This window comes from Pyrgilauda ruficollis, unplaced genomic scaffold (assembly GCF_017590135.1).
Source record: "Pyrgilauda ruficollis isolate IOZ18807 unplaced genomic scaffold, ASM1759013v1 scaffold48, whole genome shotgun sequence".
NCBI lineage: Eukaryota > Metazoa > Chordata > Aves > Passeriformes > Passeridae > Pyrgilauda > Pyrgilauda ruficollis.
The window spans coordinates 4,572,836-4,599,974 of record NW_024526377.1 but is presented as its reverse complement, the minus strand read 5'-3'; the positions used below and the strand labels follow the sequence as shown (position 1 = coordinate 4,599,974).

The following is a 27,139-nucleotide window of genomic DNA, read 5'->3' as shown; positions in this document are numbered from 1 at the left end:
TCCCAAGCCACGTCACTGCCTCCTAAACTGCATCCCAAACTGCATCTCAAACTGCATCCAAAACTGGATCCCAAACTGCATCCCAAACTGCATCCCAAACTGGATCCCACAGCACAGCCCAAACAGAGGGAGTGGAGCATCCTGGAGCGAGAGTGAGCCGCCCAATCCCCACGGGTTGGAGCATCCCTGGAGGAGATGGAGCATCCCTGGAGGAGATGGAGCATCCCATCCCCTCCCATTCTCCTCAAACTCAGCCTCGAGCCGGGCTCCAGGTGTTTTCCAAGTGCAGCCCTTTGCTCTTCCATCTCAACCTCCCACGAACACAGAGGGGAACAGAGGCGGGGACTGGGAATTCCCTTTCCAAGCTGGATCCGTGTGCTCTCGCACCTTTGGAGAATCCGAGTGCCCCCACCCCACCCCTCCAGCTTCTCCCGGAGCAGAGATGAAGTTCAGGGCTTTGGCAGTGAATTATTTAGTGGCAGTCAGAGATCCTGGCACAGCGCGGGGCCCTCGTGAGCACTGCGGGATTTGGGAGGTCTCGGGAATCACACACAATAAATAGACAATTTTATTTACTTGGAGGAAATGGTGCTCTTAAACCCACAATTCCCTCCCAAGGATGCCACAAAAACCCCACGCAGACGGGGTAAGAGCCGTGGAGGCTGAAATGCTGGAAATCCAAACGAAATTCTCCCCTAACTCCAGTATCCCCCCAAAAAGTGCTTCCCAGAGCATCCCCCCAGCTCGTCTGGCCCCTCTCCCGGCAGCAGCTCCAGCGGGAGCGCCCTGACCTTCATCCCGCTGCCTTTGGAGCAGCACATTCCCCTCGCTGGAGGTTTAAGTTTCACCTGGGATTGATTAAAATCTCGGGGCTGCGGAGGGGGCAGGGTTAAGGTGACCTGGAAAGGACTTGGTTGTTCAAGGGGCAGGTGGGAATTGGGTTATTCCTGGGGCTGGGGGTCACCACACGCCGTGGGCAGGTGCCATTCTCACCTCATCACCTGCCCAGACCCTGGGAATCTCCATCGATCTGGGAGCTGGGAGGTTTTGGGATGGAGCCAGGCAGTCTGAATCAACATGGCACCAACCCATCTGTCAGATGGGTGGAGGTTTTGGGAAGGCATCCCAGGATTTGCTGATTTTACCCCACACCTGCCTGGCTTCGGGGGTCCCACAGAGCCACTCGTGTCCCCAGCCCTGATGAGAGTTTAAAGAGGATTCCAGAGGCCGGGAATGGCGAGGGGGAGGCCTCTGTGCTTGGAGCCTGCTGCCCTCTCGGGATTGCAGCTCGAGTTCCTGGCACGGACCGGCGGCCAGGATTTGCATCCACAGGATTTCCAGTAAGTTTTGCAGGCTTGGAATGCAGCTGCAGGGCTGCGGGGCTGGGGACAGCGGCTGTGGGACCAGGGACAGCCGGGACCCCTCACCGGGACACAGGGACCGGGGCAAAGCCCCAGTTTGGCTCCCTGGGCGGGGGATGCTGGGGGGACATCGTGGAGGGGGGGATTCATCCGACCCTTGTGAGCCTGACTGGAGTGACTGGGATGGGCAGATCTGGGGACAGCGGCCTCGGGCGACCCCGGGGTGGCATTGTCGCTGTGGGGGGAGCGCTGATGACAGCGGTGACAGCGGTGACAGCCGTGACAGCGGCGCGGGGAGCGGGGAGGGCTGTGCAGTACCTGCTCCAGCCGGAGGCTTGGCCTCATCCCAGGGCAATTAACTCCTGGCACTGGCGCTGGCACCGCTCGCTGGGACCAACCAGCGCCTGGGACAGCCTGGGCTCCTGCGGGATGGGGAACCCCAGGGCAGGGGGCTGCTCTGCCCCAAAGCATCCCCACAGCCCGGTCCCCGAGCTGTCCCCGAGCTGGGAGCGACTCCAGCGGCACCGCCCGGAGCTCGGGCACAGCCTCGGGGAGGAGCAGGGAGCGGGACGGGGCAGGGGCTCGGCTCCGCTCGCTCCAGACGCGAGGAAGGAAGGAAGGAGGGAAGGATGGATGAGGATGCCGAGAGCTCCCGGGCTCGCCAGCGCTGGGACAGTTCCCAGCCAAAGCCCTCCAGGCGTGCCAGGTCCTGCGGAGATGGAGCAGAGCGGAGGAGGCAGAGCTGATCCCGGAGGGAACGGGACCTTGGTGGCGCTGGCTGCAGGTGGTGACTCCAGAGCCCTCACCAGGAGCGCCATCCCCATCTCCAGTGCCCCTCGGGGACCCTGCACCCACAGCGGCAGCGTGACCTCCGCCGCAGTGAGTTTTCCTTGGAAAAGGGTGGCCGCAGGTGGCAGCTTTGTGGGGGGACAGCAGTCCTGGAGGGGACAGCAGCCCTGGAAGGGACAGCAGCCCTGGAAGGGACAGCTGTCAGCAGCCAAGCCCGCAGCAAACCGAGCGTGGCAGTGCCCGAGCGCCGGCGGCCGGTGCTGAGCTCATCGCCCCGAGGAGAAAAAGGATCTCCAACCGCTCCTTGGCAGGAAAGCGCTGCCTCCTCCTCCTCTTCCTCCCCCTCCTCCTCCTCAGCTTCATCCCGGGTCCCCGGGGGTGTGACCAGCTCTGCTCCTGTCGCACTTGTCCCGTAGAAAGGTGGCACTCACTGCGCCACACAAAGGGCCGATGTCCCCCCCGCGGGTGCCACCGCTCTCTGCAGGGACACGTGTTTGCCTCTGTGTCATCCCACGCCACCCAATTTGTCACCGCGGTCCCCTCGGCAGATCAAAGGAAGCCGTGAGTCCTTGCAGGGCAGGTCTGGCTCCTGTCAATGCCCGGGGTTCCAGTCCCTGTGACAAACGATGCTGGCTGTCCCCGAGGCACCCGTCCTGTCCCAGTATCCTCTGGGAGGGCAGGCAAAGCTTTACCTCTGTTATCACCTAAATAAAAAAATAACTTTTGCCCTATTAAGGTTTATTTCAATATTTAAACCCGCATCTTGAATATGCTAATGAGGTTAATTAAATACACACTCTCACATCCATGATTATTACTCAGCTCTCTGCCCAGATCTGTGTCCGAGGAGAAGATTCCATTCTGAAGTTGCTTCTGTGCCTTCAATAAACCCTATTTTTGTGCATCTGATCGAGAAAGTTTTTATTGAACATGACCACGTTTTCTCTGCCCAATTCGACACAATCAGGAATTAAAATAATCAGCCCGGCCACCCCCAGCCCCTCTGATTCCTCAGAACTCAACAGGGCTTATTTCCAGCCAAATTTCATTCACTTCATGCAACAGCTGGAAACTCCCTCGGGGAGCAGCATCTCCCTCCCGTTTTCTGTCCTTTAAGCGATTTATTCCCATTCAGATTTAACCAATTTCCAGCAAACCCGACTGCTGCGGGTAAAGAGCTTTTCCTCAGCAGCCGCGGGCTGATAAAGGCGAGCAGCGCCTGTTCCGCTCTCCAGCTCTGCCTCCCAGGTCTCTCTCCATCCCCACAAGCGGATTCCCAGCTCTCCAAACCCAAGGGATGCTTTTCCAGAGGTGTTCGGGGAGCACGGGAGGTCACTCATCTCCTCTGGCTGCGGGGAGGGCGCTGGGGCAGCCCCCGGCGGGTGGGATCAGCTCTTGGGATCGGAGATCCAAACCCCCATCCCCGCTCTCCCATCCCGCTCCAGCCCTTCCCGCGGCTCCCTGGAGCAGAGACAGGGATGCAGAGGCTGGGAGAAGGGACCTCCGAGCCCCCAAATCCAGAGAAAGGACCTCCGAGTCCCAGATTCCAGGGAAAGGGACCTCCAAACCCCCATCCCCGCTCTCCCATCCCGCTCCAACCCTTCCCACGGCTGCCTGGAGCAGAGACAGGGATGTGGCTGCCAGGAAAAGGGACCTCCGAGCCCCCACATCCAGGAAAAGGGACTTCAAAGCTCACAATTTCAGGGAAAGGGACTTCCAAGATAGCAAATTCCAGGAAAAGGGATCTCCGAGCCCCCATCCCGCCTCTCCCATCCCACTCCAGCCCTCCCGCGGCATCCTGGAGCAGAGACAGGGATGTGGATGCCCGGAGAAGGAACCTCTGAGCCTCCAAATTCCAGGAAAGAAACTTCTGAGCCCCCAATTCCAGGGAAAGGGACCTCCAAGCCCCCAGTTCCAAGGAAAAGAGGGACCTCTGAGCGCCCAATTGCAGGGAAGGGTCCTCTGAGCCCACAGCTCCAGGGAAAGGACCTCTGACAACCCAGTTCCAGGGAAAGCACCTCCGAGCCCCCATCCCGGCTGTCCCATCCCCTCTGTCCCATCCCAGTTGTCCTGTCCCCTCTGTCCCATCCCGCTGTCCCATCCCCTCTATCCCGTGTCCCACTCCCTCTGTCCCATCCCCTCTGTCCCATCCCCGCTGTCCCATCCCGGCTGTCCCACTCCCTCTGTCCCATCCCCTGTACCATCCCCTCTGTCCCATCCCGCTGTCCCATCCCGGCTGTCCCACTCCCTCTGTCCCATCCCGCTGTCCCATCCCGGCTGTCCCACTCCCTTTGTCCCATCCCGCTGTCCCATCCCGGCTGTCCCATCCCCGCTGTCCCGTCCCAGTTGTCCTGTCCCCTCTGTCCCATCCCCGCTGTCCCATCCCGCTCCAGCCCTTCCCACGGGGGCCCTCTCGTGGCCGATCCCACACTCGGAGCTTTCCCGAAAAGTTCCTTTTCCACCCCAAACCCATCTTTTCCCAGCCCAGGGGATGCTGCTCCAGCCTGGCACATCCCGGCTCTGCCTTCCCTCCCTCCCGCTGCTCCCAGGAATCGCGGGGGCGGGAAAACTTCGGGAATCAGGAAAATGGGATTTACAAAGCCCAGGAGAGCCAAAGGCTGAAGCAGAGCTTTGCTTCCCTTCCCAAGCCTGGAAAGGGACATCAGTGCCAGGAAAGGGGACATCTGTGACGGGGTAAGGGGGACACCTGGGCCAGGTAAAGGGAGAAAACTGTGGCACAAGGTGGCACCTGTGCCATGACAAGGGGGACACCTGTGCCAGGTAAAAGGTGTCACTTGTGCCAGGGACACCTGTGCCAGGAAAAGGGGGGCACTTGTGCCAGGGACACCTGTGCCAGGAAAAGGGGGCACCTCTGCCCAGGCTGGGGGACACCTGTGCCAGGAAAAGGGGACACCTGAGCTGGGACAAGGGGGACATGTGTGCCACAAGGGGGGCACATGTGCCAGGTAAAAGGGACACTTCTTTTGTGCCAGGCCAGGGGGACACCTGTGATGGGACAAAGGGGTCACGTGTGACAGGATAAGGGGGGTAACTGTGCCAAATTTCACAGATTTACCCCCAAACCCCTCCCACCACCTGAGCTCTCAGCCAAGCCCTTGTCCAGGCATCCTGTGGCTGATTTCCCTGCTCCAGGTGAAACATTTCCAGGGATTCAGGCTGCTCCTGGCCCTGCACCTCATGGACAGCACACACAGGATCTGACAAAAGCAAATTTATTTCCTTTTATGAAGCTTATATTACATGCATGGACCAAAGCCAGGACAACAGGTAACAGCAGGGCTGGGGTTTTGTCCAGATTCCATCAGTTTTTCTGGAATCCAGAGGCCAAATTCAAGGATTTTTTGCTCTTAGAAAATACAATCATAATACAAGGAATGTTGTTTTGTTTTTTTTTTTTTTTTATTTTGTTTCACTTCAATTCCTCCTCCTCCTATTCCCTGCATACAGCAAATGCTCCAAAAAAGGAGGCAGGAGGGAAAAATCTAAACCACACACACTCCCCCCCTAAAAATTCCCTAAAACCCACTGAGATGGGAGGACCAAACCTAGCTCTATCCAGAGGAAAAAAAAAATACAAACAGAACATCAGGAATAGAGCTCTGACAGGAGCAGTACCCTCAGGATTTTCCTAGAAATAAAACCATTTCCCACATTTGTTCAATGAGATGATCCAAGTCCCTTCGGATCGCTTCTCTTGGGGTTTGGAAAAGCAGCTGGATACACAAAAATTGGTTTGGAAAATAAAAATATTGCATTCTTGGCAGAGTCTGCTGGATATTCTGGATATTCTGGATATTCCCGTAGCCAGCAGAGCGAGGTGGAGATGGCAGAGCCTGCCACAGGCTCACTCTCAGCTGTGCTGCTGGGCCCAGGTGGGTCTGGCAGAGGCGCTCAGGGCTGGATTTGGGGACTTGTCACCAGGTCCCTGCTCAGTCCCCTGTCACCTGCGTGGCCTGGGTGTCCGAGCTCTGGTTGGTGGACTGGATGAACATGGGCTGGGTGATGTCCTGGCCCGCTGGCATTGTCACCTGCTGGATCTGGTACAGCTGCTGCAGACACAGAGGGTGACAAAGGAACCTCTGTTAGTGCTCAGCACACCCAGAACGCCCCCCAGATCTGTTCCCTCTGAGGCACCCCAAAACCCACCATGAGCTGCCACCAAATCTGCTGCTAATTCCCACCAAAGTCCTTCTGGGAATTCCTGATGCCCAGACTCACATCAGGGCCCCTCTGTCCATGGATTTCCCAGAGAAGCTGTGGCTGCCCTGGACCCCTTGGAAGTGTCCAAAGCCAGGCTGGACAGGGCTTGGAGCATCCTGGGATAGTGGAAGGTGTTCCCCACATGGTTGGAAGTGGATGAGCTTTAAGGTGCTTCCAACCCAAACCATTCCATGATTTATGATACTCATGGAGCACCCAGACGTTAAAACCCTTTTTTCCTGAATTAGGAATTTAGGATTTCACCAGGAGTGCCAGGGCCTGGATGAATTCAGAGTAAAGGCAGCAGAACTTTAAAAATCCACTTGAATTTTGACTGGCACAACATTCCCTTACCCTGCTGCAGGCCAGCAGTGCTTTATGAGGAGGAACATGTGGATTTAGGACAGTCCCTGTGCCCCTTGTGCCCCCCAGTTCTTACCTGTCCATCTGTGAACTGGCTGAACTGCTGCTGCCCCTGCTGCACCTCTGTCTGCGTTATCTACAGAGATAAGAGCAGCTGATCACTGCCAGCCCTTCCCAGAGGGTCACAACCCCACCAACACCATCCTGCTGCTGCCTGGGGAGAGGTTTTTAACCTCAGCCAACTTTTCCAGCACCCCAACCGCGAGAGGAACGGCAGCCACGGACACCTCCAGACCAAACACCACCTTCCAGACCAACGCCAGGTCCTTCCAGACCAACACCAGGTCCTTCCAGACCCCAAATCAGGTCCTTCCAGACCCCAAAACCACGTCCTCTCTGCTTCCCCTGAGGAGAATGTGGCCTCCAGGCCAGCGGGAAGGATCCCTCAGCCTCAACGCCGCTCCCGACGTTCTGCCTTTCCTGCACGGCTCCTCCCTCACCCAGGCAAGAAGGAGAAGGAAAGAGAAGGTTGATGAGCCCAAAATGTCACCTGCAAGCAGCTCAGAAGCAGCGGGAGCTTCACCCAGAGCCACACACACACACACAAACAAGCTCTGCATGCAGCTCTCACGGACACCTAAAGGAGGTTCCCGCTACGCTCCTTCATTTTTTATTTTTTTTTTTTAAAAACTCTGACAAACAGGAAGAAAAGAAAAGTAGGAATCCTAACCCAAGAGGTGGTTGAAATCCCCTGGAATTCGCAGCTTCAGGAGCTAGGGAAGAAGCCTTGGAGGCAGCTCTGTGGAGTGCATACCTGCTGTGCATTGGTTGCAAGCGTCTGGATCTGCCCCTGGACTACCTGGGTGCCTGACACGGGTTGGGCTAAGCGGATATACTGCAGCTGGCCAGCATTCAACTGGACCTGGAGACAGGTGGAGGGGGCAGGGAAAGAAAATGAAACAGGTCACTCTGCACCCTCAACACACAGCAAAATTCCCTGCTCGATTCCACCACAGGAGATGGGAGTTATGGGGGAGCTTCCCCCGGGAGCTCCGCGGAATTCTGAAGGGTTCCCAGCAGGAATCGCCACAAGGGACCCTAAAGGCAAAACCCCAGGGCACAGAGCTCCAGGACATCCCTCAGGCACCACATTCCTCCTTTTTTTCCAGGCTGGGAAGGGTCAGTTAGTAGCTAAAGCATATTAATGGCTCAGTTTCTCAGGGATTTGGAAGCACTTTTGGTTACAAGGATTAAGTTTTACTCCTTTGAGGCAGCGTTTCACATCAACTGTTAGGAGCTGGCAGCACCAAATAATAAATATCCTGCACCCCTAGCAATCATATCCTGCCAAAAATTAAGGAATAAACAGGAATTTCACCCACAAATAAAGCCAGCAGAGATGGCAAACACCAAAGATATTTTTGGAGGCTTTGAAGGCAGCTCTCTGCCAACACCTGTCAAGTCCCACCTGGCCCAAGCTCAGCTTTTTGGTGTCAGTGCTTCATGTGAGAGATTCAACCCCAAATTTATTCCCTAAATCCCCTAATTTTGGATGCTTGGGAATGTGGGACATGAAGAAAATTCAGTTAATACACACCTGAGAGCAATAAAAATGTCACAGATATCATTGCTGCATGTTCCTTCTGTTATTTAACTTTACAACATTGAGATTCACAGTTTTGAGGGTAATTTCATACCAAAAAAATCAGTTTTGTTTTTTTAAGAACACACAAAACACTCTAAAAAACTGCTGACTGTTAAAAACTGCCTGGCACATGGTCCTGGCATTTCCACAAAAGCCACCAACTCCTCCATTTGTGTCTAAAAGCTCCAAAATTATTTCAAGAGCAAATAAACTCCTCCTGAGCAACAAAACTTCAATAAAGAATTGGTTTCTGCATTGAGATCTGCAGGGAGGTCAAGTTTTCCTTGGGGAATTAGGTTTTAATTACATTATTAAAAGATGGTGGAAGAGATTTGGGAGAAGTTCTTCAAGCAAGGAAAGGAAGCTCCAAAGAACCTGTGCAAAATGAGTCTGGGTAAGACAAAGATTAAATTTATTATAAAATTCATATGGCCAAACAATTATCACTTCATTGATGGATTCACTTCCAGTTTTTCTCTGTTAAAAATTCACTTTTCCACTTCATTTCTGGAATAAAGAGCAACAGGGAGTGCGCACAGCACCAGGAACGTGTAGAAAACCCAGGAGTAAGATGTTCCCAACACTCCAGAGGCACTTCCAGTTTCAGGAGAGAGTTTCCAGCTCAATTTGGGTGATCCAAGATTCTCTGCTGAGCCATCAGAGTGCACAGAGCTGAAAGAAGATGGCTCTGACTGTGCCAAAAGAGAAAGGAAATAAAGGAAAAAAAAATAAGAAAAGCAAAGCAGGAAGAGCAGAACTGACCAAGGACTGGAATTTTGTGGAGACAAATCCAGGTTTTTCTTCAAGTTTTATTTTATTTCACCTGCTGGAAGCTCCTTCAGCACCAGCTGTGGTTCTTCAACTGAATAATCCTCCTGGTTGCAGCCAAACAGGATCTCCACTGGAAGGGGGGCTGGGAATTGGGATTATTCCATCCCACATGGCTGGTCTGCAGTCTTGGAGCTGTCAGAGATCCAGGTATTCCCAAAAAGATTCCACAGCAGCCCCTGGCAGCTCCTGAGGAGCAGCCACAGCTCCCTGCTCTCCCACAATCCCAGGAAAGAGGGAGGAAAAAGCAAATTCTTGGTCAAAACCAGACCCTAAAACCCCTGCAGTCTGTCCAAAAACAGAGGATCACTTCCCAAAGGATCCCCCTGGATTTTCTTCAGGAGGTTTTGGCCCTGAACAGCTCCTTTGTAAGGAATTCTTTCTCCCAAGAGATGTCCAAGCCCCTTTCTGCAGTTCCAGCATTCTCTGGAGACAAATCTGAGCTGTCCTTTCTTGCTGAGGATCCACTGGAGATCTCCTTCCATAATTCTTTGAGGAACAAGTCTCTCAGAGAGATTTTCACAAGGAAAAGAAGACAAAAAAGAAAAGGAGAAGAAAGAAAAAAAGAAATGGACAAGAAAATGCAGACAAGAAAAAGGGTTCCTTATAGTAAAAAAGACAATTTGGGAATTCCTTCCTTCCTGATCAACACCTCAAGGCAGCAGGAATCAGCTGAAGACTCAAGAGATGAAAAGAGCTGGAAGAATCTGGCAGCTCCCCCAAGCCAAACCCTTTCCAAGACGCTCTGACCACGAGCAGAGGGAAGCTCAGCAAGGCTGGAAAGGCAAAAACCTGTGTGAAAGCTCCAATTTCACAGCAAAACTGAAATCCAAGTGAAAAGCCTGGCCTTGGGTGACCTTTGGGTTCTGGAACACAGAAGTGGCTGATTTTTGTTTATTTTTTTCCTCTAACAGGTGTGATATTTTCCAGCTGGGAACCAAAAGCCACAGCTTTGTTGTAATTCTAAGTTAATGTGACTTTTTTTTACTTCTGTGTTTACTTAGGACAGATTTCAGAAAGTTTGGGTTATATTGGGCACCCAAAATCTCATTTTTAAGGCTGATGTAAAAGTGAGGAGGTACCTCCTGGTTCTGCAAAACCATTTCTCCAACCAGCTCCAAATATTTTGGAGAGATATTTCTTTTAACATCAAAGTTTATTAATAACTCCCAGATGGCAACTTTCCCACTCAGCCTGCCAGGTCACGACTTCAGATTGCAGAGGCACAACCAAGTAAAGGCAAAAGAAATGAATTCTCTTTTATTCAAACCAGGCTGTGGTAAAGAACTGAGGTTTAGCCAGGAAATATTTGATTTATTGCTTCCTAATCACAACTATTTCTCTCAGGGGAAGGTGTTTGGGGTGGGCAACAAGTCTGGACTAAATGAGTTCAGATTTATTTCCCCCTTCAGGTCACACTTGGTTGGTTTTCCTAAGTGCAGGAACCACACCACTCAATCCAAACTTCCTCTGCCAGTTAACAAAGCAAACAGAAACAAGCCTCATGCTCACAAAATTTGCTCAGGGGGACTTTTCCACCTTTCCTCCTGGCCAAATCTTACCGGGATCTGTTGGATTTCTCCCGTGTTGGTGATGATTTGCTGCATCACTTGCATGGTTTGTCCTGTGCTGCTCTGAGCCTGCTGGCTCTGGCCCTGAGGCTGGGCCTGCACGATCTGGACCTGCTGCCCCTCTCCCACCTGCATCGTCACAGGGGTGGTCTGCACAAAGAAAAAAACAGGGATGAGGATCAGGAGGTGGAAAATCCATGAGGTGTCAGGATTTGGGCAGACTGAGCCTGTCCTACACCCACTGATTGTTGCTGGGGATGGGGCAGGCCTGGCCTACACCCACAAAATTGTGGGGATTAAATCACCACAGATGGAGCTCAGAGCCTGGGTGAGGCACTGTCCTGGAGGATCTGATCCAGGAACAGGACCAGGAATCCCATTTGGCCCTGAAAAGCTGAGGTTGTCACACAGAAATGTTCAAGAGCTCAGAGCCTGGGTGAGGCACTGTCCTGGAGGATCTGATCCAGGAACAGGACCAGGAACCATGTTTGGCCAGGAGAGCTGAGGCTGTCCCACAGAAATGCTCAAGGTAAAGCAGGACAAGGATTGGAACAACTTGGGACAGCAGAAGGTCCCTGATCATGGACCAGGGTGAGATTTGAATTCCTTCCTTCCCTCCCATCCCATTCAGGGGTTAAACCCGTAATTTCCACGCTGTCATTGCTGTTCCTGAGCAATCCATCCCCGAGGATTTCCCTCAGCCCCTCAGGCCTGGCTCACCTGGCCTGCTGGGGCAGGCCTGTCTTAGACCCAGATTAAATCAGCACAGATGGAGCTCAGAGCCTGGGAGAGGCACTGTCCTGGAGGATCTGACCCAGGAACAGGACCAGAAACCACATTTGGAAAGGAGAGTTGAGGCTGTCCCACAGAAATGTCCAAAGTAAGGCAGGACAAGGATTGGAACAACTCGGGATGGTCCCTGGAACACCTTGGAAAGTCCCCGATGGTGGAACAGGTGAAATTTCAGTTCCTTCCTTCCCTCCCAACCCACCCCAGGGGTTAAACCCGTGATTCCCACGCTGCCACTGCCGTTCCTGAGCAATCCATCCCTGAGGCTCCCCTGAGGCCTGGCTCACCTGGCCCTGCTGGGGCTGGGCGATGATGATCTGGCCCGGCTGGATGGTGGTGGTGGCCGTGGTGGTCTGCTGGCCCTGCTGCTGGCCCTGCACCTGCACTGCTGCTGGCTGCTGGGCCAGGGTGAAGTAATACTGCACGGGCTCGGCCGGGGTGACGGCCTGGCGCACCTCCTCCTGCAGGGAGACAGCGGGAACGGGGATGGGAACATGGCACCCGCCCTCCCCGCGGCCAAACATCCCCCCCAGACACGTCCCCTGGCAAAGGAGCTCCCACACCTCCCTCAGAACGCTTCGAGTCAGGGTGAGCTGGTAAAAGCTCCATTATTCAGCTCTGTGGAAATCAGGGGTGTTCCCAAAAAAGTGTGGATAACGTGCCTTAAAAACCTCAGCACCTCGCTGCTGAGGTGGAGTCACAGTGAGGAGGAGAAAATGAATCAAATGACCAGAGCTGAAAGCCATGGAACTTCCTTCCAATTGCAAATGCCCCAGGAAAACTGACAGAGCCTCCTCTGTCACCCAGCCCCTCTGCTGAGCTGCCTTCCCCACCCTCCACGAGCTCTGGTGTCAATAAAAGCCGTGGATTTGAAGCTCGCTGTCGTGTCTGGAGTTCTTTATTTAAATCCAGCTTTTCCAGGCTGACAACCATTCCCTGCTGTGGGAGCAGGGACAGCTCAGCAGTGGGAAGAACCAAAGCTCTGCTCTGCCTCCCTGGCAGCAGCAACGCTGCCTTCTTTCATCTCAGCAGAGAAAAGCCCCTCAAGATCAACGATATTCCAGGATTTTCTGAGATTATGGGATGTAGATACTGCAGGATCAGAATTCCTGAGCTCCCCAGAGCAGATGCAGCTCCCAGACGTTCACTCCATGGCAGAAGGCGTAAACAATCCTCTCCCAGCCACCTCGAGTTCACAGCTGAGAGTGTAGGATGTTTACACGTGCTACAACATGGGACATTCCCACCTCCAACAGCCTGCTGGAATCCCTGCTTTTCTGAGGCTTGCTCATGGATTCCCCTTCAGTTGATCCAGCTGGGCAGGAAAAGGAAAATTCACATTAAACAGGAGCATGTCTGGGTGAGCAGCGGGCTGGAGTGAGGAGTTTGTTGGCTTAGAAGATGTTTTTTGGAGAGGAGAACAACTCAGGAGTTACTCCTGGGAGGTTTCCCAGAGTAAGAATCCCAAAAATTCAACTGATCCCAGCTGGTTGTAAAAAAAGACCAACTCTGAGCCTGGCTCTCAGGGCAAACATCATCACAACCACCAGCAAACACAACATTTCCTACTCCTGCAGCTCCCTGTTATTCCCATTCCCCTCATTCATTCCTCTGAAGGAAGGAGTAATAATTTGAATTAATAAATTCAAATATATTTTCACCAGGGCAGGTCTGCAGTAAACCAGCAAACCACAAGAGCTGGGGCTGCTCTCAGCCCAGTCCTTAGGTTATTTCTGGATGCTCCAATCCCCAATTCCAGCTGAATCCTGAAATAACGAAGGCCACTGAGACCTCCTCTGAGCATTTATTCCAGGATGCTCAATCCTGTTTGCAGGAATGGCTTTAAATCCAAATCTGCTTCCACTCCCTCCCAGCCCAGCGTTTGCCATCTTTTATTTCCAGAGCAACACAACACCAGGATTTCACTCCCAGCTCCTCCAAGAACCAACACTGCCTTGTCAAAGAAGAGATAAATCCAGATTGCAACACCAGGCAAAAATAAAAAAAATAATTTTAAAAAATCCAGGCACAGGCAGCTTTTCCACTGGTTTTCCCCTGTAAATCCTTAACCTACATTCCTACATTCTCCATTCAAATTTTCCTGCTGGAAAAAGCATTCCTGGTGATCACAGATGGGTGAGGAACATCTCCCCAAACTCATTTCCACCCAAAACCCCCCAGGATTTCCTGGCTGGGATGGATCAGCAGATATCCCAGATGCTGTAACACACTCCTCAAGTGCTCCAGGAAAATTCCCTGGATTCCAGAGCTTGGATGTTCTGTAATCACAAGCTCCTGATGGGAATCAAGCAAGGAGAAGACACAGGGAATGCTCTCTCCTCCCAAACATGGTGCACTGCCAAAAATAGAAAGTACAGGAATGAGGCACCTCAAGGAAAAAAAAAAAGGAAGAAAAAAGTGGATTTCCAGTGCCAGAATGGAAATTTCAATGATTTCTGTAAAACAAGTTAAAGAAGAGCAGCTCTGGGGGCTGTTTTGTCTTTTAATTAACACCAAACTAACGAGCTTGGGAGAAATCATGAGGATTTATGTCGATATTTCTATTTTATGTCGAGTTTCCTGCACACCTGGCATGCTGATTTTAACCACAGGAGCAGCAGGATGGACTCTCCTAGATTTTGGGACATGGAAAAGTGTTTTCCTTATTTTCTAGACCTTCTGGAAATCAGGATGGGAAGTTAAAGCCAGCTCAGGGCACCATCCCAAAGGAAGAGGTGTGGATTCCATTCCCTCCCTTCACTGTCACTCCAGGAGCACCACCAGGACACTTCCAGGCACAAAATCAAGCAGCAGCCTCCAAAACCCAGCTCCAAATGGGAATGCTGCTCTGGACACTCAGAGCAGACAGAATTTTCCATGCTAGCCAGGATTTAGAGTGAAACAGGGGGAAAAAAAAAATCCACATCAGAGACAAACTTCCAAGCCAAGATGTTCCACAGGATCCCAAATTCCCCATTTTTTTGGGACAACTTGGATTTTTCCACACTGCAAACCTTCAGAAATAGCAGAAAAGTGTTGTTTAAACAATAATTTGAATTTTCTTTTTTATTGCAGGAGCAGAATTATCCGAACAGGGCCTTGAGGAGAGCCCAGATTTTTTATCCACCAGGGAAATTGGAAGGAAAGGGATGAGGAATCCCTGCAGCTCAGCTGAGAGCAGCAGCCTGCTGCTGTAAACATCCGACTGAAAGCTCCTTCCAGCACCTTCCAGCTTCCAGTCAAGGATGTTTACAGAGGCACTGACTGCCCCAAAGGATGCAGGAGGGGGATTTTTCAACCCAAAATGCAGATAAATCCATTTTTGTTTCAAGTTAGATTCTTCCCACTGGAACCATTTGGGATCAGAACTGTTCAGGAATGGGTTTGGTTTGCTGGTCAGACTGGTGTGATCTCCACTCAAGCTCTACTTCCATAAAAACCCAGTGGGTTTTAGTTTTATTTATCAATTTTGCTTTTATTTAAGAACATGAAATTTAAGAATTTAAGAACCTGAAATTTAAGAATTAAAAAACTTGAAATGAAAGAATTTCACAGAATCACAGAATAATGAGGTTGGAAGAGACCTCTAAGATTATCGAGTACAACCTAAATTTAAGAACTTAAAGAATTTAAAACCATGAAATTAAAGGATTTAAGAACTTGAAATTTAAGAATATAAAAACCTGCAAACCACAGGAAATAAACCAGAGAAGAACAAACCTCATGTTTAAATCCGTGTTGATCACCTCTGTTTTCATCAGAGGCTGAAACCACGCTGAGGAAAGGACAAAAATTGCAGAATTTTGTGTCTCACCTGCCTTTTTGGAGGCTTCAGCTCATCCCTGGGCACGATATCGATCAGGAAATCAAACTGATCAAACTTGGTGATTGCCATGGCGATGTCATTCCTCTGCAACAACAAAGGGAAAAATTCCTCAGCTCCGGGAGGGTTTTGGCACTGGATAAATGAAATTAGAGGTTTAAAGCTGAGGGGAAAGAGGGGGAATGTCTCCTGCAGGTCCCAGCTGGTGGAAATTCAGTTTTGTGCTGAGCAAAGCCTCTAAAATGTGCAACAAAAATGGTTTTGAGCAATTTTAGCTCAGTTTAATGGGTATCAGTTGTGAGTGCCTGCCCCTAAATCAGCAAGTCCTGCCCAAGAACAGGAGAGCTGATGTGGGCCTGAAAATCCCAATTTTTCCCCTGAGCTGAGGGCCTGAATTAATGGTTGTTGCATTTTCCAGTAGTTCTGCTCAATATGTAAGACTAAAAGTGAAAACCTCCTCTTTTTCTCCATAAAATGACCTTAAAGAGTTTTATTTTACTCTTCAACCATTAAAAAAATACGAATATTATTGAAGAAATGGATTCTCTAAAAGAGACAATCTGTATTTTGTTGTATTTTTATTTTCACCTTCACAAACCAAACTTATATATACAAATTTAGATTACAACTAACAACAACAAAACCAACCAGAAATTCAGGAGCTGCAGAGTTGTCCCAGCAGCTCAGCTGAGAGATGGAGATCTGTGTTTGGGTGGGTTTATTTTAATTAAATTAACAAAAAACCCCTTTCAGCTGGGCAGTTCAGTGCCTTGCTGTGTACAAAACATGTTACATTTTACTCTTCAGCTGTTAAAAAAAAGAATATTATTAAGGAAATAGATTCTCCACAAGAGCCAATAATCTGTATTTTGTTGTATTTTTATTTTCACCTCCATATTTTATTTTTTATCACCTCCACACTTCCATCACCATAAACCAAACCTCACAATAACAACAAAACCAACCAGAAATTCAGGAGCTGCAGAGTTGTCCCAGCAGCTCAGCTGAGAGATGGAGATCTGTGTTTGGGTGGGTTTATTTTAATTAAATTAACAAAAAACCCCTTTCAGCTGGGCAGTTCAGTGCCTTGCTGTGTACAAAACACGGCTGGTGTTGTGGAAACAAGGAGTGGGGAAGGGATTTGGGAGCAGCTGGGATTTGGGAGCTGCCTCACCTGCAGGGTCCTGCGTTTGTTGTCCTCTGTGTGGATCCAGGCTCGCAGGGTCAGCTCGGTGATGAAAATCTGAGCGGCTTTTGCAAACAGCACAGGGGCTTCTGCACTGATCATCTGCCAAAAAAAACACGTTATTGGCAATTTTACCACTCATTTCTGACAGTGCAAAGAGGAATTTCACTGCCTGAGTGGAAGCTGGGTGGTTAAATGTGGATTTGGGGGAGTTAAGATCACGGGAGAAGAAAATATTCTCTAAAGAGAATTGTTTGTCTTTTTTTTTCACCAAATTCCTTTTCCTTAAAAAACATCTGGCTCCAGTTTTAACTCAAATGAAGCAGTTTGGTTATCAGCTGCCTTGGAATTAATGTTTATTAATTAACCTTTAAATAGGAATATTCCAGACAGGCCAGAGACTTTCCCTGCTCTCAACTCTGCCTTAAAATCTCATTTTCCCCTTCATCATCACAAATTTGGCATTTTTTTGGTTCAGACACTGAGTTGGACCCTCAGAGGTCTGGGATCATCTTTTTCCAGGGAATCTGAATAGAGAATTTTCAGGATCTCATTTAAATTAAGGCATGTCCTGACAGGAGGATGGTGTCACACTGAGGGGGAAAAAAAAAAAGAAAAAAGACAAAGAATTCTTTTTTTCCCTCAAGAATTAAGTGACAGTTTTCCAAATAAAAAACCAGGGATGAGTGGAGCAGCACAGAGTCAAAAACTGCAGGTGATTCCTTTTTCCTGTGTCAGGGAGTTTTCATCAATTTGTGTGTCCTTGTCACCAAAATCCCAAATACTGGGATCAAACCCAGGTTATCCACCTGAATTATTGCTTCTTTTTCCATAAAAAAATAAAACAAGTGGCACAAATTTAAGTGGTATCAATCTACTGGGATCAAACCCATGCTATCCACCTGAATTATTGCTTCTTTTTCCATAAAAATGGAATTAGGTGGCACAAAAATCACTTTAAATCTTTGTGAGAGTGGAGAAAAACAAAGAGGGAACTTGAGAGGAGACAGTTAAGCACTAGGGAAAACAGGAAATAGCCAGAATTATTTTTGTATTTATTATACCCTTAAAGTGGTATTTATCACAAGAAAACAAAACTGCAAAATCAAAACCAAAATCCCAAATGTTTCTGCTTTCCCAGCTCACTTTAATTACACAAGGCCAAGAGAATTTTGCTAAAAAATGCTTTAAAAAGAATAAAAATGAGAAGAATTTCAAGGAACAATGGGTAAAATATCCAGGAAAAGGATCATAAATTCCAGGTAAAAATCCTGAAAATACCTTCACATCTTCATCCAGCTTCATGATCTTCTTAATCCGAGCCAAGGGCAGCTCCTGAACCCTGAAGTCTTTCTGCAGAGAGATTTGAGAGATTTTTACTGATATTTAACTAAAAATAAAGGTTAAAAATGTTAAAACAATCAGTGTTTTCTAGAATTGAACTGGTTAAAATCAGATTTATTCTCTTTCAGGTGTGGCAGCTCTTCCCAAGGTCTGGAAAGTCTCTTTTTTTTTGTGTTTTATATTGATTTATTTCTTCTGACAGACATTTATATTCATTATTTCACTTCCAAGCTGAAGTTTTCCTGAAGAACAGAACGTTTCTGATGTCACCCATTTATCCATCTATTTATATTTAAAACAACTAAGTCAATTCTGTTTCCTGAGCCCCAGAAACCACTGGAATTTACAAAAAATCACAGGAGAAAATGAAGGTAAATAAGAGCTGGATGAAATCCTGGCTTGATTTGTATTTCTCTGTCACTAAATTCTAATTTTGGCGTTAAAAACCTTGCAAGAACTTGGTTTAAAAGATCAGTTTTATGTTTTTAGGTGGATTTTTCCCTGTTTTCCAGTCAGGAATGGTGGTTTAGGAGCCTGGATTATCCCCCTGAGCCCAAATTTGCACCCATACATTCCCTGGAGAAAATTCCTGGGCTCAGGAAATCACCAAGAGGCTTCTTCCTTCCCTGAAGACAAAAAGTGAAATTAAAATAAATTAATTCAGTGTATTCCTGCCAGGAACCTCTAAAAAAAGGGAGAAAGGCTGAGGCTACATCCCACTGTATCAGGAATGCAGAATTCCTACTCACAAAAGACTTATTAAAAAAAAAAAAATAATAATCTTCCCTTCTTAACAAAAATGTCACAGGAAAATAATGGGAAAGTCATTTCTCCAGGGAAAAAGCACTGCAGGATGTGTTAGGGAAACAAAAGAGGGGGGAAAATGCTGAGTTTTATTCAGAATTTCTCTTCTTTCCAGTAAAGAAAAATGTGGATGTTGTGCACGGCCCAGCCAGCATTTCAGCAGGAGTATTTAATTTAATTAACATCCAGCACATTTATCAACATTTATATACATTATTTTATACATATACATTATTAAAATGCATTTTGTGCTATTTCTTCTGCAGAGAAACCTGAGCGTGGTGTTCCTGCTGCAAACCAGAATTAATTTGTTGTGAGGCTGTCCCATCCTGATGGAAAAAGTGGAATTTTGAAGGATTTTGGGCAATAAAAGGGCTGGGACCTGTCCTTAACCAAGTGAAGGGGTTGCTAGGACATGAAAAAATACCCCAAAAGGGTTTTTTGGTTGTTATTTTTGGGTTTTTTACAATTTTTCCCCTCATGTTTTTCCTTTTTTAAAGGGCCTTGTGAACTTTAAGCGTCACAGAAAGCTGAGGGGTAAATTTTTAACTTGCACCACTTAAGACTTAAAATTCAACTTTATGAATGCTGGGGAGACACAAACAAAAATAATAAAGTAATATTAAATAATAAAATATTAAAAATACAATAAATAGTAAAAATATATTTAATTAAATATAAATTAATATTAAATAATATGTTAAATAATATTAAAATATTTCATTCAGATGGGGAAAAAATTAAAAATTGAAACTTTTTTATTCCTTTAAGGCAGGCAGGCCACGTGCCATAAATCAGAAGGAGCAGCGTGGTGGGGAAGGGAAGCAGGAGCAGGAAAAGCCTCAGACACCAATTCCTCATCTTTGCTTTTCTCCAAATTAGGCCTCCTTGTCTCCACAGCCTCTTGTGGAGCTGAAAAGCTGAGCTCAGCCTAGGCCTGGTTCTTATTTATATATTTTTATATATATATTTATCCTGCTTCTCCAGGATTCTGCTGCATCCTCCCCCCTTCTTTAAACACGCTTTATTCTTGTTTTTATCTTGAATTTTAGCCATCAAAAAAACCCCACAAAAGCAGGCAGAAATAGGTCCAAAAATCAGGAGATCAACAGAGCTTTTACACTCATATCTGGGAGCAATTTTTAATAATAAACAGAATAAATGTCAGGATTTGATTCCACAGTGTTGGGATGATTTCCTGTTATCCCTTTTCTTTCCGTGTCCTCAGTTCCTAAAAATCAGGGGGCATCAGATTTTTCACCCCCACATCCACAGGAGTAATTTCAGAAATAAATAGAATAAATGTCAGGATTTGAATCCACAGTGTTGGGATGTTTTCCTGTTATCCCTTTTTCTTCCCTTCCCTCAGCCCCAAAAATCAGGGACCAACACAGGAGCAATTTTAAAAATAAACAGAATAAATGTCAGGATTTGGATCCACAGCATTGGGATGATTTCCCATGATTTCCTGTTATCCCTTTTCTTTCCGTGTCCTCAGTTCCTAAAAATCAGGGGGCATCAGATTTTTCACCCCCACATCCACAGGAGTAATTTCAGAAATAAATAGAATAAATGTCAGGATTTGATTCCACAGCATTGGGATGATTTCCTGTTATACCTTTTCCTTCCCTTCCCTCAGCCCCAAAAATCAGGGACCACCACAGGAGCAATTTTAATAACAAACAGAATAAATGTCAGGATTTGAGTCCACAGCATTGGAATGATTTCCTGTTATCCCTTTTCTTTCCCTGCCCTCAGTTCCCAAAAATCAGGGGCCATCAGATTTTTCACCCCCACATACACAGGAGTAATTTCAGAAATAAATTCAATAAATTTCAGGATCTGAATCCGCAGTGTTGGGATGTTTTCCTGTTATCCCTTTTCCCTCCCTGCCCCCAGTTCCCAAAAATCAGGGACCAACAGATTTTCCACACCCACATCCACAGGAATAATTTTAATTTAAAAAATTGTATATTTCAGGTTTACATTATTCCACAGCATTGGGATGATTTCCTGTTACCTCTTTTCCTTCCCTTCCCTCAGTCCTCAAAAATCAGGGACCAACACAGGAACAATTTTAATAACAAACAGAATAAATGTCAGTAAATTTCAATAAATTGATGATTCCAGTGCTGGGATCTTTTCCTGTTATCCCATTTCCCTCCCTGCCCTCAGCTCCATTCCCAGTGACTCCTGAGCTGGCAAAGCAATAAATAGATCCCACTGACAGTTGAAAATTAAGCTGCCCATCCTTGATAAGCTTTATAATAAACCCCTTTCATGTGGAGATGAAACTCCAGCTCACAAGAATTCTCTGTGCTGAAAGAGGAGAGTAATTAATTCTGGTTATGCATACAAATTTCTACATCTGTTTCTTTAATCAACTATCTGCACACAGGAAAAAAAAAAATCAGCTTATCCTGGGCCTGGTGGATTTGTTTTTTGTTTTTTTTTTTACTTTGAAGAGCTTGGCTTGGACTTGAAGTTTTTGTTTTTAGCTGCATTAAAAGCACCAGGAGAGTGATTTTTGGATCATAGGAATCCATCAATCTCCTTTCAAAAATCATTTTTATTATGTGCCCTTGATCCCACACCTCTTGTGGGGATGGAAAAAAAAGAGAAGTTGTTTAGTCCAGTTGTTATTCTCAGCCTAAATGGGATTTTTTAATCAGATGTCTTTAATTTAATAACACACCTGATAAAACACTTGGAATTTGAGTGATTTCAACACTCCAGGGCTGCCAGAGGAGGTGGTTCTGGACTAGGGCAGGAGCCTAAAGTCAAATTCATTCACAAAAATGGAATTAACAGGGAATTTAGGGAGGAGGGCAAAGTCTAAGCTGTATTTTACCTGTAAAAACTTGCTGTGGACAAGGGATCCCTCACACGTTTATAATTCAGAATATGAACAGCAGCACAATGTCAGGTTTATCCTCAAATCCCTCCATCTTCTGCTACCTAAAACAGCCTCTGGCAGCTCCTTTTTCTTCTTTTTCACCATTTTTAGAATCCCACCTCCTTTCCCTCTCAGGGGCAACTCCCCAGGATGCAGCCATGGCCATCCCTGAGCCTGATGAAAAACTTTTAAATCACCTTTGGGGTGTTGGTATAGCCCAGAAGGAGCTGCAGGTTCCACCTCAGACAGGGAACATTCCCTGGAATGCTCCAGGCCAGGCTGGATGAGGCTTGGAGCCTAATTTTTCCTCTAAATCTAAATATTTTAATTGGGATAGTGGAATTCCCAAGGAAGACCTGGAATGGGTTCTATTTTAATTCCACACTTCCCAAGGAATTTAATTTCACATTTCCCAAGGAATTTAATTTCACACTTCCTAAGGAAGACTTGGAATGGCTCAGTTTTAATTCCCAACTCCTGTGCCCAAGGGACACAGGAAGATCTTTTCCAAGCTAAACCATTCCATGATTTTATGACTTTGCTACAATTCCATCTCCATTTTTCTGGAGATTCATGACTGAAGGATTATTCCTCACTTCCTAAACCACCTTATCCATAGGAACACCGATTTCCCAGATCCCAGAGCAGGAAGCTGAGCTTTGACAGGGATTTTTCCATTGTTTTTCTGGGAGTAGCCCAGTCCTTGGGGATGCTCATGGTTCTAATTAATTCCCAATTCCTGTGCCCAAGGAACAGGGATAACCCTGAAGATCTTTTCCAGGCTAAACCATTCCATGATTTTATGACTTTGCTACAATTCCATCTCCTTTTTTTTTGACATCCCCCCTGGCTGATTATTCCTCACTTCCTAAACCACTTTATCCCATAGAAACACCGATTTCCCAGATCCCAGAGCAGGAAGCTGAGCTTTGACAGGAATTTTCCTTGTTTTTTCTGGGAATATCCCCACCCTGGGGCTGCTCACCACGGTGAGGTTGCGGATCTCCTCCATCACCCGTGGCCAGAAGCTCTGGAGGCTCTGCTGGGCATCGCTGTTCCCTGCCGTGCCAAAGCCACCATCCGTGGACATCCTGGCACCTGGGAGAGGAAAAAAACGGAAAAAAACCATAAAAAACAGGAAAGAAACAGCACAGAAACAGAAGGAGGAACACCCAGGAATGGCTTCAAATCGATGGCTTTAGGTTAAAGATTGGGAAGAAATTCCTTCCTGTAAAGGGTTGGGATGGATTTCCCAGAGAAGTTGTGGCTGCCTCGTCCTTGGAAGTGTCCAAGGCCAGGTTGGAGCCATGGATCCATCCATTCCTTTGTCCATCCATCTATTTCTCCATGGTTTTTTTTTTTTTGGGGTTATTTTTTTGCACAAATGCTTTTTCTGCTCTTTTTTTGGGCGCCCTGGGAAGGGGGAAGCAGCCATGGAAAATTCGCTACTTCAGCTCCTGGAAAACACAACCTAGGGGAAAAAATCTCAACTAAACCCAAAATCTCTGAGCCTGCAATTCCACCCTGAGCAGAATCCAGAGTTTTTTTCCTTGGAAAAACACCAGATCCATGGCACAGCCACCTTCCAGGTGAGGTGGGATGGGAATCATGGCCCCATCCAGTGAGGGCCGTGCACAATTTTTTGCTGGTTTTTAAATTTAATTTCATTTAAGATGTAATTTAATAAATAAATGTAATTTAAAACAGCTCCTTTCCATACAAAATTCCCCCAATTCTGGGGAAAATCCCATTGTTTTCCATAGAAAAAAGCAGCAATTCCTGCCCCAAATCCCATCTGTCCCTGGGAATCCAGCCCCCCTCATCCTGTCCCTCCATCCCTTATCCCAAATTCCTCTCCAGCTTCCAAAGCTGTCCAAGAAGCAGGAAAAGTTTAATAATTAAATGAAATAAAATAAAATAATTAAAGCTAATTAAGCACTGAACCCACAGCATCATCATCATTCCACTGCAATTATTAAAATATTAAAAAATTCCAACATTATGGACAGGTAACAAATTAAAAACCAATTAAAACCAACCAGAATAATTAAGATTTTTTTTTTTACGTTGAACACTGATTTATTAATCCAAAAAGATTCTATAAAATGATGTTATAAAATCCAACAGAACAGTGGGAAAAGGGGATGGACACAAACTCAGGGGGAGGCTGAAATTCTACTTAAAAAAACCCCAATTTTAACAATTTTAAACTGAATTTTTAAAAGGTTGAAAAGTTATTTCAAGAAATAAATTCAACCAGGGAGGATATCAAGGGTTCAGGCTGAAAAACCTTGGATTGATCTTGGAAAAATCAACACCTGAGCACTCCAGGTGCCTCCCTGGCACTTTTTTTTTAAGGAATTTTTAGGATTTTTCCACCTCCAAAGGCCAGAATTGTGCAGCACATCCCCTGTGCTGCCAGCCCGGGACTGAGCCAGGGGGGTGGGAGGGATCTGCATCCCAAATTCCAGGGAAATTTGGGACAAAGAAATCATTTTAGGGAGCTGCATCCCAAATTCCAGGGAAATTTGGGACAAAGAAATGATTTTAATCAATGATTTTAATCTGTGTATATATAGAAATTAACTTATTTCTGTATTTATTGATAAATATCTGTTTCATCCTATTATATCCAATATTCCTATTACTGTCTTCACTGATTTTTTATAAATTAAATCATCCAAAAACGAAAATTAATTATTTTTATAGAAGTTTTTCCCTTCTGTTTAAATCAAGCCAAACCTGAAGCACTCCAAGGCAGCCAGGTTGGTTTTAATTCCTTTTTTTTAATCTTTTCTTTGATTTTTTTATTGAAATAAAAATGTTTTGGTGTTAGAAAGATGCAAATCTCCAACCTTTGTGGCAGAAAAAGGGACAATTCCTGCTCTGACCTGAGCAGGAATGAAATAAACAGAAAATCCAAGAAAATCTCTTCAGCTTTTGGGAATAACTCCCAAAAAAATCTCCTTTTTTAACTCCCAGGATGCTTTGGAGATCTCCTGAAGTTTGTTCTTGCTGTGGTTTTTAACCCTCTGAAATAAAAAGTAAATTATTCTTGAGCATAATTAAAGAGTTTAACTAATAAAGAGCTTAAAAAATTTCAATAATTGATGATTTTAGGTTCAAAACTCATCGAATTTAATTCATTTACAACACAATAAACCCTGAAATGAAGAAATCACCTCATGAGCCAAGTTAATTAAAATACAGATGTCAGCCCCGTTATATAAATCCAAGATATTAGCCTGATTAAATGAAATAAAAGCCAAATTTAGTGGCTGAAAGGTGACCTCCTGTGGGCTCCCAAAGCTCACTGAGGTGGCTCAAGGTGGGGACAGCAATGTCCCCTCCCCAAAAGTGTCCCAAAGATTTTCATTGGTGAAAAATTAAATTTAAAAATAAAAAAAAAAGAGAGGTTGTTTTACAAGGTTGGTGTTCCCTGGTTAAAATTTGAGGAGAAATTAGGAAGTAAAATGTAGAGGAAAAGCAAACTGAGGAAAATCAAGGTAGAAGGATCAAGTTTAGAGAGAATAAAACTAAAAAAAATCAAATTTATATAGGGAATAAAGCTAAAAAAATCAAATTTATAGAGAATTAAATTAAAAGAATCAAACTTGTAGAGAATAAAGGTAAAAAATCCAAGTTATAGGGGATAAAATTAAAATAAAATCAAATCATAGAATTAAGTTTTTGAATTTAAACTTCTAGAGAATAAAGTTTCAAAATCCAACTTATAGGGAATAAAACTAAAAAAAAATTAAATTCATAGGGAGAATAAAACCAGAAAATCAAACTCTTATAGAATAAAATTAAAGAATCAAACTTCTAAAGAATAAAGCTAAAATAATCCAACTTATAGGATATAAAACAAAAAAAAAATCAAACTCATATAGAAAATAAAGCTAAAAAATCCAATTTATGGGGCAAATTTTATCCAATTTTAGTAGAACTCAAACTCATCTAGAGAATAAAACCAGAAAATCAAACTCTGAGAGAATAAAGCTAAAAAAATCCAACTGATACAGAGAATAAAACTAAAAAAAATTCAACTTCTAGAAAACAACAACAAAAAGAAATCCCTGGAGATTTTTGGAGCAGAAGGGACACCCAAATTCACTCCTTGAAATGGGACCTTCCCACTCCTCCAAAGCTGGAAAAAATCCAAAAAGAACTGGAATAATAATAAATAACAAATCCTCATTTATTTGTTAATAAATCCATTTCTTGCTGCTCTTGACCTAAAAAGATCAAGCAGAAGTGATTCTCCCCCAGCCTCCCGCAAGCTGAAGGCATCAAAATATTCTGAATTTTGGGTGGAATCAAGATTTCTGCAGGATTTTTATTGGAATTTTTTTATTTCTGTAAGTTGTCCTCGTGTCCTGCCAACACTTAAACGTTGGATAAATCCTAATTTCTAGGGAAATCAGTTATTCTAGGGGAATTATTGTGGGGAAAAAGAAATTATTACGAGGGAAATAAATTCAAATTTCCTCTTTTTGCTTCAAGATGCTGACAATGACCTTCACGCTCACAGGAAATTCTCCAATCCTGGCCCACAGGCGGCTCCAGAAGTTCCTCCAACATTCCCCAATTATTAATTTGAGATTTTTGGGGACGTTTCTCCTTTTATTCCTTTCTCCACCGCAACTGTGACAACGCCGAGGAGGTGAAAAACCCCGAGACGAGGCGCTGGGAGCGTTAATTTTAACGAAACCACCCCAAACCTCACTTGGAATAAAGCCCAAACCTGACAGGAGGCAAAGCTCAGCTCCAAGGCCCGGCACCCTCACCCTAAAACCCTTCCACCAACTTTTACCAATTAATTACGGTTCATTTCCCAAAGCAGCGCTTTTAACTCAACGATCCCCCTTTAGAGAAGGGAAAAAAGGGGATTTTTCACCCCGAGGAGCATCTCGGAGGAGCAGCAACACCCCAAACCCCAACTTTCATCCTAACCCCGCTCTACCCCCGTGTCCTTGACGCCCTCAGCCACCGCCAGCAGCTCCGGTTTTTCTTTTTTTTCCACCTCTTTTCTTTTTTTTTTTTAATTTTTTTTTTTTTTTTCGGTCCAAAGTGCCGCAAACAAACTTTGTCCTTCAGAGTGGCGGCTCGCAGCGCTGGCATCTCAAGGTCACTGCTGCAGGCCCCGCTCCAAGTTGGGCTGCGGCGGGGCCGGAGCGCGCCCGGCCCGGGGCTCGCCGGGGCCCCGGGACCCCTCAGCGCCGCCGAGCCGCCGACCCCCCGCTCCCCCCGTGACCTTCGCCACCGACTTTCCCACAAAAACGACAACAAAGAGCCGCCAGCACCGCCGGGGCTTCGGGGGTGCCGCGGCTCCGCTGTCGCCCCCCGGCCCCGCGGGGTGATGGCGGCCGGGCCAAGGGCACCGCGGAGCCCGCGCCGCGCTCGGGGCAGCCCCGCCGCTTTGTCCCCCCGCGGCGCTGCCCTCACGCTGTTAGCGCTGCCGCGGGCGGCTCGGCGGGGAGCCGCGGGGGGTTAACCCCGAGCCCCCCGGCGGGGGC

The 27,139-nt window shown here is 46.6% G+C and overlaps 1 protein-coding gene across 4 annotated transcripts in view; it reads right to left on the bottom strand.

Moving 5' to 3' along the window:
- Positions 1-5,367: 5,367 nt before the first annotated feature.
- The window catches only part of NFYC (nuclear transcription factor Y subunit gamma), a 22,118-nt gene continuing 346 nt past the window's right edge, over positions 5,368-27,139 (bottom strand). Inside the window, exons 2-10 of one of the 4 annotated variants that reach the window (XM_041479474.1) lie at positions 22,606-22,718; positions 17,858-17,929; positions 16,565-16,678; positions 15,382-15,477; positions 11,855-12,028; positions 10,770-10,928; positions 7,549-7,656; positions 6,811-6,870; positions 5,368-6,220 (exon numbers count right to left, since the gene is read on the bottom strand). In XM_041479474.1, coding sequence (XP_041335408.1) covers positions 6,101-6,220; positions 6,811-6,870; positions 7,549-7,656; positions 10,770-10,928; positions 11,855-12,028; positions 15,382-15,477; positions 16,565-16,678; positions 17,858-17,929; positions 22,606-22,710 — 1,008 coding nt within the window. In that variant the 5' untranslated portion in view covers positions 22,711-22,718 and the 3' untranslated portion in view covers positions 5,368-6,100. The remainder of the gene's footprint in view (positions 6,221-6,810; positions 6,871-7,548; positions 7,657-10,769; positions 10,929-11,854; positions 12,029-15,381; positions 15,478-16,564; positions 16,679-17,857; positions 17,930-22,605; positions 22,719-27,139) is intronic. The other 3 variants (XM_041479475.1, XM_041479477.1, XM_041479478.1) reach the window with 3 other exon arrangements.